General features: G+C 40.5%; 1 protein-coding gene across 3 annotated transcripts in view; it reads left to right on the forward strand.

The window, feature by feature from the left end:
• Positions 1-2,621, forward strand: part of REXO5 (RNA exonuclease 5) — a gene marked incomplete at both ends in the record, with an annotated part of 42,332 nt that extends 39,711 nt beyond the window's left edge. For 2 of the 3 annotated variants that reach the window (XM_079718321.1, XM_079718322.1), the window contains one exon: positions 897-1,211. In XM_079718321.1, coding sequence (XP_079574447.1) covers positions 897-978 — 82 coding nt within the window. Of the gene's footprint in view, positions 1-896; positions 1,212-2,578 lie in introns of those variants that run through there. The other variant, XM_079718320.1, reaches the window with a different exon arrangement.
• Positions 2,622-10,947: the final 8,326 nt, after the last annotated feature.

Here is a 10,947-nt window from a genome sequence, read left to right on the forward strand (position 1 = left end):
TGTTAGCTTAAGTTCAGACATCAGGTGGAGACAGATTCTGTGTTTGTCTTTGCTCATTTCTGCCTCCTTTGCCTTGGAGAGCACCTCAGCGCTCTAACCCAATTCCAAGAATATTCACTACATGGTGGCAGGGAACTAATATGTACCGGATGACTCCTAAATTCTAAGCACTGTGCTAGGTGTTTTACAACATACATTATTAAAAGTTAACGTCTTGTAAAGTTTTTCAAACAGTGCCTGGCACGTGATAGGTGCTACAAAAGTGTTTTAAGTAAAGCAAACAAAATTCTAATAGCAGTTTAAAAGGATTCTGATGACAGACTGCCATTATTACCTGGTTTTGTCATTTAATGGTTGTGTGACTTGAGCAAGTTATATCATGCCTATAAGCCTCTTTTTTTATTTGAAAAGTGGATGTAACAGTTGTATCTATATCAGTATCTATATAAGGTACACTAGCTGTTTGGAGGATTAAATGAGAACACATACAGAGTCCTAACTGCTTGACATGCAGTAGGTGCTCCATATATGTTAACATGTTAGCTATTATTGTCTGTAGTCCTCACAAAAGCCCTGTGAGATAGTAATTTAAATATTTAATATTTCTTTATAGTTGAAGAAACTGAGTCTTAGTTTGAGATCATTCACCCTTAGTTGAGATGTGCCTCACATCTGTTAAGTGGCAGAGCTATGATTTGATTCTAGGCATCTGGGACTAGTCAATATTCTTTCCATTGGACCATTTTCAGCAGGCAGCTTTCCATAAGCTGTCTACCTGCCTGCCCCCTGCCCCATGGCACATACGCATATCAAAAAAACCACCTTTTTCCTCTTAGTCTATAACTATTCATTCAACCCTGTCGACAAAAACTATCGTTACTCCTCATCTGTTGCAGCACTCATGGATCACTCTCTGGCCTAGGACTGATGGGAATAAAAGATGAAGAGGAAGGCAACACCCCAAACAAGTGTTTGTGAGTCTGCCCACCATTTTCCATGTGCCACATTTCTTAATCCCTCATGGGCAATGGCAGAGAATTTGGTCAGGCTGCAGGCACTCCAGAGGCTGCCAGACCTCTATATAGTAGACAGTTTGTGGAAACATTGTACCAGCTTAAGGAGTCTAGTCCATTTATATGACATGTACAAATTTTCAATAAATGCCTAAAATTCAGACATTCCTCATCTTAAGACAAGGTGAGGGGAGGAAACCAGTTTGTACTTTCTTTGTGTCAGTGGGTTTATACGCAGGTATTACAGCAGGTGCTTATTTCATGTAGCACTCCTATTAAATGGTATACCGTATATAGGTAAGGAAACCAGGAGGAGTGACTTCTCTGTGGAGAAAACCCAGGTATTACGTAGTTTGTCAAAGTGGTAACATCTGTGAAGCAAATTTCTGTAAGGCAAACTGTTTTCTCTTAATGGCTTTTATAACATTGAAGGAAAAAGATAGGCTGACTGCGAATCTGGCAGGTCCACCAGAGCAAAGTTGAAGACTGACTCTTTTAGCTTTTAACCAATCCAGGAAGCCCCCTTTCAATTCAGTTTTCAGGAATGCTTCCTTCCTTTCGGAGTGAGACTGCAGTGTTACCCTTTACCAACAGGTGCCTCCATCACACCAGAGCTCCCCCTTAGAAGCTTTAATTTCAGTAAAAGCCTTTGCTTTTTTTTTTTTTATCAACTCTCAAATTGTCAACATTCTGTGTTGGAAAGGACATGGGCACAGGCACACACAGTTCCAAAACTGATAGAGATATTAGCTGCCCTCCAGAAGAGATGAATTAATCTGGCGTGTAGTATGTATCATTACAAAAAATCTTGTTAAATTTCTGTCTACACTGGGACCCTGCAATTCCACTCCTAGAGTAATATCCTCAAAAACATGTATGGAGGAGATGTCATGGGGTTATTCAATGGAATTCTAGGTAGCTATTTTTAAAAATTATGTGTGTGTGCATGCACATGTGTGTGTAAATAAAATCTCTAGTGAAAGAGATCTACAAGAAGCAGCAGTAGACCTCTGGATCCAAACTGCTAGACTCTGAATTCCAGCTTTCCTACTTTTTAGTTAGGTGAGCTTGAATTACTGTAAATTATTTAACATCTCTGTGCTTGGTACAAAATAATGGTATACATCTTATAAGATTGTTGTGAAGATGAGATTGTGCATTTATAGTATATTATAGGTTGTATAAAGCACGGAGAGTTACAGGATAATCTGTATAGTTTGAGCAGAAAAAACTATACAAAGATATGCACAGCCTTGGAACAAAACCTGGAAGGCTATATACCAAAATATGAACAGTATTTGTCTCTGGCTAGTGGGATTGGCAGATTCGATTTTACCAAATGCTCTTCTGTATATAGGCCGTTTTTTTTTTTTTAAGTCATCATATATTGCTTTCATAGTTAGAAAAAAATAAAATAACTCTCAAGGTTGGGCATTTGAGGCAGTGTTTAATCCTTTAAATGCAACTTCTATACGATCTGGAAGTTGGGAACCAGGAGCCAGAACTGAAGCTCTTGATTTTGTGATTTTGGATGAAGTTCCCCTGTAAAGAGCGAAGTTCCCCAGGTATACTGCTGACCTCAGCTGCAAGGCCTTGAGAACATCTTGAAACAATGTTGCTGGATTCTTTCCCCCTGCAGCTGAGCTCCAAAGCTGTGGGAGTTCAGCTGCTGTTTACCTCTTGAGACTCCAGTCCTGAGACAAAATAAGTGTCTGTCTACGTTGGCACTTCAGCTGTGCTCCTGGGCCAGTCACTTAACCTTGTTTGAGTCCATTTCTACAGCTGTATAAAATGAGGATGTATCTACTTTTAAGGATTATTATGAATATTTAAAGATTCAGTTTGTGGAAAATGACCAAATAGTGGGATATGTATGAATTATTTGCCCTCTCTGAGCCTGTTTCCTCATTTTATTTTTTATTTTTTTTATTTTGGCCATGCCACTGAGCTTGCCAGTTCCCCGACCAGGGATTGAACCCTGGCTACAGCAGTGAAAGCCTGGTATCCTAACCACTAGACCACCAGGGAGCTCCCTTCAGTTTCCTCATTTTAAAGATGGCAACAAGAGTACCTACTTCATAAGGTTGTTGTGAGCATTAAATTAGGGAAAGCCTACATTTTATTGAGGATCATCTTCCAACTGCATATTCACAGAGCAGATGAAGGTTCCCTGTGCCAAGAGCACTCCCTTTGCTCCTAGGAACAGCCAAGGCCATTCCTTTTCCTGGATGGGTGGGGGTGGAAGTTTCCCCACGGGCCCCCAACTCTAGAAATCTACAGAGATAGGCCTGGACCATAAGGTCTCTGAGGCCCCGGTCTGCACACACTGTTCTTTCAGCTGATGCTCCCACCTTTTGGAAGCCAAACCTGCCAACTTGGCCTCTTGCAAAACACACATTCCACTCATAAGTGCGTTTGTGCATTTTTCCTCCCACACCCTTCTAGGCAGCCAATGCAGAGCTGCCAAGGCAGCTGCAGGAGCAGCCTCTCATTTGGGGGGGGAAAGGCAACTTGAAGGGTTTTCACAGAACACTTGGTTTAGGCTTTGAACATATTACTCCCCAACTTTCTGGCCTCCTCACTCATAGTGGGGTTGTTTAGTAGGACACTCAGCCATGTCATTTTCATTTCCTTTTGTCCCCCTTTTTGTAAATTCTCTTCCCTATTATAAAGGAAATCCATTAATGGAAACTTGAAAAATCTAGAAAAGTTAAAACCATATCTAATCCCACCACTCAGTCAATGACTGCCCCTGTTTTACAATCTTCTATCATACTTTTTCCATTATTCAAAAGCAGTTTTTAATAGCTGCATAATATTCCAACATGTTGATGTGTGCCATAATTTCTAAAACAGTCCCCTATGGTTGGCACTAAGTTGTTCCCAAATGATGCTGCCAATCATATCCTTGCACATACATCTTTGGCAGATAATTATTTCTTGAGGAAAAATTCCTAGAAGTGAAATTACTGGGCTTTTTTAAAAAGTATGAACACTGAAGGATTTTTTAATTCCAGGAAAGTTTTTACCTTGTGTTTGCTAGCATCAATTTGTTTCAAATCTTTGTTAATTTGACAGATTAAAAAAGTTTTTCATTATAGGTTTAATTTCTGTTTATTTGAATACCCTTTAGATTGTCATCTGCTATTTTTTCCAGAAGGTTTTGGCCAATTGTTTTTCTTTAGAGAGTTGTCCATATCCTTTGCTCATGTTTCTGTTGTCTTTTCCATAATGAATTTCCCATTCTGAATTTTTAAGGTCTCTTTACACATTAAGTATAGTGTCCGTTTGTCAATTATTGCAAAAGTGTTTCTAGTTTTTTAAGGTAGTATTAGAAGTTTGTTCTTGTCTTTCATTTTTTTCTATTTGCTTTTATGCTTAAAACATTTTGACTGATCCAGAGATCAACTTAATACCCATTGATAATATATATCACATACATATATTGTTTTTTTAATGATTTTTTACACATATACCTTATTCCTCCTGGAACTTATTTTGATATATGTAACTTTCCCCCAAATATTTAGATTTTATCCAATTATCTATCTTTACTCAGTAAAGGAGGCTGCATTATTTATGTAAGTCTGTGTACACAAGAGCCTTGTGTCTATGTGTTCTTCTGTCGTGTGTTAACACTAGTACCATTTTATTTTGTAGCTCTGTATTGTAATATACTAGCAATTTCAGCAGCACCACCCCAGATAAACGTGGGCCCATAAAGTCCTCATCAGCATGGATTAGAGAACACTATGCAGAGTTAGGTGCTCTGCTGCTCCCTGCATTGCTGCCATATTCCACTGGGGCTTTCTTAGCACCCCTAAGGTAAGAAGAGAATCAAGGTTGGAACATTACATAGGAAGACTGTTAAACCCACATAAGAGCCTTATGGCTTTCATAAGACAGGCATCCTCAGAAGTCATAGCAAAGGAAAGGAAGTGGGAGAGGGGTTAGGCTGGCTCTCTTGCCTTAACTTCCCAGGCAGACTAACTCTTTAGGACCTCGGTCAAAATCCAGAGCTAAAGAATGACTTCTAGAGCTAACCCAGCCATGTGCTTTGGCAGCTGGATTTGGGAGGAAGGAAGAGGCCAGTGCTGAGTTGACTACTGTTATGTTTATCTGGTGATAGTGTGAATTAATTGCTTATCCCTCATCTAGTCAAAAATTGGATTTTAGCCATACAGCACCAAGACAATACTTTGAATAGTTCCATGTTCTATATAAGCACCCAAATCAGTAATCTTCACTTTATTATTCCCCACACCTCTATTTGTAAGGCCTTGGCTGGGCTCAGTAGCTCAGAAGAGCCAAAGAAGACACAAGCCCAAGAGCCAACTGGGAAAATAAGTACATGTTTTGAAGGTTTACTTTTTTAAGTGAGGAAAGTCACCCCCTAGATTTCCTTCCAGCCTCCATCTGATGCTGACCTTGGTAATATGAGAAGAAAAGAAAAATTCCAGTTCATTGAGGAAACCTTATAACCCTCTCCTAGCTAGAAAGAGGAGGTAGTCATGACTCCTAAGCCCTTTCCAACTGAAAAGAAAAATAAAAGCACATCTCATGCCACCACTGTACTTATTTTTAGAAGATACCTATATGAGGCTGGCTGGGAATCTTTGGGAAGGCCACTAGGGCCTGCATCAAAGGCCCTACCTAGCCTTTAAGATGGCTAGCCAATAGCTTTCCTGAGCATAAACAATAACTAGACAGAAAAATACAATGAAAGGAAGCTAAGATGTACCACAATTAGACTTCCAGAATGTAAGAGCCAGATGGAGCCATCAGGGATCATGTTAGTCTAAGCCCCCCATCCTCCCAATGTGGCACAGAGGGAAGTTGAGCCCCCAAGAGGGGCAGTGACTTGTGAAGGGTTGTGTGTGACCATGCCAACCTTCTTCTCTGGAGTCCCTGCATTACTCACCTAACAGCCTTTTGGAAACCTTAAACTTATGTGTCTTAGGTGCTTTATAAATCACAGATGTTCTTCTAAATCCTAACACTGATAGAAATAAGTCTCTTGATTTTGCAGATGGCTAAAAGGAAACGCAGAATTTAACTTGCCAAAGGTCACAGAGCAGTAGCACTTGACAGTTTTCAGCTTGCCTCCTTTGCCTTAATCACTGCCAACCTAATAGATGTAGGAGCGAACCATTTAGAACAGTGTTCACTTTTTATTCTTCGAGGGAATCGACATCAGTTGCTAAGGTAAGACTGTTTAGGTAGTGGCCCTGTGAGGACTCATTTGCTTCTTGCCTACAAGTCCTGGGACTCCAAAAGCCATTAAGTTTGGTGAGTGGGAGGTCAACAATCCATGTTTGTAGCTGGGGATCCTGTACCATCTGGATTATTTTACAAAGCACAGGATTTGCCATCCAGTAGGTTGGTGGAAGAGGCTCCTGGTGGGTAAAGCTCACCCCAGAATGAAGTCACTGTTTTTTGTTTGTTTGTTTGGGGGTTGGTTTTTTGTTTTTGTTTTTTGCAGAATTGTCAATAGTCAAGTAAACAAATTTATTAAGTCCAATAGCAGATTACCTTCCAAATAAAAAAGTGACAGTAATATGTGTAACAAGTTAATAAAAAAAATTCAAGGAGCCATTTGGAGAGTGCAACAGTGCAGAGAATAAAAATCAAAGCATTGACTTTTGTCAACAAATTAGTACAACTTCAAGAAACAGACACATTGGTCACAAACCAAGAGGAATCTACAAAGGTGGAGGGTCACATGAGTAGTGGACTCATCACCTCAGTGGGTTAAGGCAGGGTATCTTATTTGTAGGACCAATTTATCCAAGCCCCATTTGCCTACTGCTTCAAATTCCCCCTTTGAAACCTAGAATCATATTCGTTAGTGCAACAGGTAAGCGCAATTAATAACAGACTCAGGGGGCTGGGACCAGGGTCAGAGGGAAGACACTTCTCCCAGAATAAATGTGTGTTGGAAATAAAACCACAGCAGCTGCTGAATGGCTTTGGCAATATCCAAGGTTTGTGTTGAAAGTTTCTACTAGGGAAGGTGGGTGGTGGAAGAGCAGGCTCAGTTTCCAAGAAGAGAAATAGGGAGGAGGATGTGATGCCCTAGCACCTGAATCAGAAGCAGAATCTGATGGTTACTCAATTTTGTCTTTCAGTGAGGAAAAACAACTGCAGATCCTCACTGTAAGGCAGTGCCAGTCAAGGTGAACCTGGATATATGCTATAATTACAGCTTAGCAAAGGAGTAAACTCTGAAGGGGAAGTGGGTGGGAACCCCTCTATATGAATCAGAAAACAGACTGTGGATTAAGAGGAAGATCAACGTCACGTGTTCTCAAATGAGTCCCAATTAACACTTTAATGACTTAATAGTCCGTTTAGTCCATCTTCTTTAAACAAGATACTGCTGGAGTCCCCCAAGGAAGACCTTGTCAATTACCAAGATATTCAGGTCATCACTAACCAAACATAAGACAGAAATAGCAAAGCGGGCTACTACAGCAAAACAGCAGCTTTCTTCCAGCCCTTATAATTGTGTAATTGGGTCTACCTTTGGGCTTCACTGCACTGAAGACTTTACTTTAAATGCGGCAAACTAAACACAGTCCTAAATACAGATCTTCTGTTTTGTTTTTTAAACCTATACCAGGTCTTTATCCCAGTAATTTCCTACCGTTGTTTAAATCTGGCATGGTATATAGTATATGAGGCCATCACGTGAACTGTGGAGTCCCACACCCTGCAGGCTCCAGCACTGAGGACTGAATTTTGCCACCAGTCCTTGGGAGATCCGTACTGTTTAAAGGACCAAAAATAATGTGTGGCTTAATCTTTCTTCCTTTCCAAGAAGGCTAGTTTGTGCCTTCCTTAGGGAAGTTTAATATTGAAAACACTGCCTTGTACGTTTTCTATTGGATTTCCTTGGGCCTGAGGGCTTGGTTGAAATTTGGATCTTTACCCAGCTCTAGATTTTTTTCTTATCAGAAGGGTTGAAATGGGATCTTGGACCCAACTCACACATGTGAGCACATCTGGCAGGGAGAACTGCTGAGGCAACTAGCTGAAGCATAGCAAAGTGTCATTACAGGAGGCAGGGCTAAGAATGATACATTCAAATTTGGCAGGGATAGGGGAAGAGCAATTCAATGAGGCACACTTCATCTCATACAGCTTTCTAATCAATTGCTAAAGAAATATCACAGAAGCTCACACACAAAACCACTGCCAAAAATCAAGCAATTTCCCAACATATTCAGTTTGTTGTAGCCACTCTGATATTTGCCTATTTTCAAACTGGCATCCACATCCTGCCCCTCTCCACACCACCACACCACTCTGGTGTCATATTGCTAAAGTGAAGGGTGCACTGGCTTACTTGAGGGGCATGCATTGACCTCTTCAACTCACTGAGTGAGCAATTACTGCTCACTCATTAAGCAGCAAACCTATCTCTAGGTGAAGAGGAACAGGGACCTTGCATTTCCCACAAGTGCAACTGCAAACCCTACACACACATACTACCTTGGATCCCTTTGCAGAAAACTGCTTTTCATGAGAAAGTTAATAAGCACTGGCCCAGGATACTGTAGAAGCTTGAATTCCTTGCATTAAGGACTCAAACCTGGAAGGAAACTCCCTCCCTGACCATTCTCTTTTCAGGCTTCTAATTTGCGTTTTTGCAACAAACAGACCATTAAATATATAACCCAAAATAATTTTTTTAATGGTTCTTTTGTTGAGGAAGCTGAAGAGCTGAATTAAAACAAAAAACCACCCATCATAGCACACCTAATGCATGGAATCATGCCTTCTTATAGGCTGGGGAAAGAATCCAGTTCCTCCAGTCTTCAGGATATTCAGCATCTACCTCTTTTGTGCCCTTCTCTCCATACACCCTTCTGATCTGAGACAGAAAAAGCCTTACCTGGCTAGGAGCAGCCTGCCTTTGCCCTTATTCAACCTCTACCCAATCCAGAATTGGGAAAAACTGGGGGTTGCACACTGGCTGGATGAAAAGGCAGTCTTGTTAGCACCTCACTCTAGATGCCCTGACTACAGTTGAGCCACAGAACCTGCTAGGACCTCTAGAAACTCTTTATACAAGGATCTTGTGTCTTAGGCTAGAACAAAGCCAGACATCTGGACTGGGATCCCCGTCAGCTTTCCAGCAGTACTGCCAACCTACTGTGGCTGACTCTAAAGTTTCCCATCCATCCCTCTAAGAAGGGGCAACTGTCAGGGTTAGGATTCAGAAAAGAACATCTAACTTCCAAGTATGTTTCCTATTGTCAATACCAATTTTAGAAAAACATCGACTGCAGAAACTCCTTAAATCATTTTTGTAAATATGGGAGCCCAGAGCTGTAGGCTACTAATAAAGGAACTCAAAATAAGTGATTCCTGCCCAGGCTGAGAAACATATACCTGGGAGGGAGATGGGGATAAGTTGGGGGAGAAAACTCCAAATGTTCAATAGACAAACTCTTCATTACCTCAAGAGTGTAAATATTTTTTTATTTAAAAGATTCCCTTTTCACTCTGTTCCAAAGTGTTGGAAGCTGAACAGTACAAGTTCCTGCCACCCACCCTTCCAGTACAGTTTTATGAGGACTTTTTTTTTTTTTTTTAATGGAAAAATAACAAGAGGACCCTCTACTGAAACCAGGTAGGACCAGAGTCAGCTCCTGTATGGCAGTTTGGCCAAAGCTGGCCTTAACGGAGCGATCACGCAGAGGAGTCTGGGGAACTGGGACTCCCTCTTGTGAGGAAAAGGCTGAGAAAATTAATCTTCTCTTTAATGAAACTGGTCCAAATTCTGATTCAAAAGCCTCCATTATGATGTTCCCTGGCACTCTTCTTATACTATATATATTGAAGGCTCCCTTTTATAGCCAGTTTTAGCAGGCAAAGAAACAAAGAAATATAGATACATATATGTGTATACATATATATTTTATATAGGTAAAATATATACATATCTTATATATGTATATATACATATTTGGGGGTAGGAAAAGGAGAGGTGGGTCATGTAAACCTAAACAGTCATCACATTACCCCAAATGAGCCTGACATTAACAAAGAAGAAAATAAATAACTTCTGGGGGTTAAGTGACAACATGGGTGCAGCAAGAAGGGAAAGGGCACATGTTTTAACTATTAAATACATTTTTATATTTGTTTGGCAGAGTTCAAGCCAGCCCAGGCTTCTGCACTTGCCAGACAAGTAAGCTGATGATACTCAATTAAAAAAAAAAAAAAAATTCAAGCAGAGCTCCATACCACAGTTTTCCTTCAAGTCAGTTGGCCGGCAGGCACAGTTTTCTGACCACCAGGAACAGAAACTTTGGCTCCAAGGCAAATGAAAAAAAAAAAAGTATTTCCACTTACAACGTGAAAATACAGAAAGTTCATCAAAGAAAGAAAACTATCAAAGTCTACTTCCAGCAAAACTGAGGTAGCACTGCTTTCTCTGCATTCAATGCTTAAGTGGTTCTCAGTACAATGTGTTCTAAAAAAACCGCTCACTTGACTGACAGGTGCAGCATGTTGAAGGATAAACTCAACATGAAATGCAATAGGTCAAAGAAGGAATGAGCAAGAAGTGAGGAAAATAAGGGTTCCAGATAAATTAGCTTAAAAGGGGGTTGTCACCAGACTACAAATGCTCTTGGTTGGCCTTGGCTCTCCAAGAGCTTTAAATCGCCTGGGAATTAATGCAATGTGGTTAACAGTTAACACTGTTATTCAACTCTGTGTAAATCTTTAAAAATAATTATTACAACCTAAATTCAACGATGTAAACAGCACTACACACAGTACAGACCTGCCCTGAAAAACAAGAATATGCAAAACTGAGATCTGGCACTGTATCGTTTTGTAATGATAATCCAACCTAACTGTCCCATTCCCCCCTCCCTGCTCTACACCCTCCCCCACCCCCCCAAAAAAATCTAATTTG

The sequence above is a fragment of the Hyperoodon ampullatus genome (genome assembly GCF_949752795.1).
Source record: "Hyperoodon ampullatus genome assembly, chromosome: 14".
Lineage (NCBI taxonomy): Eukaryota > Metazoa > Chordata > Mammalia > Artiodactyla > Ziphiidae > Hyperoodon > Hyperoodon ampullatus.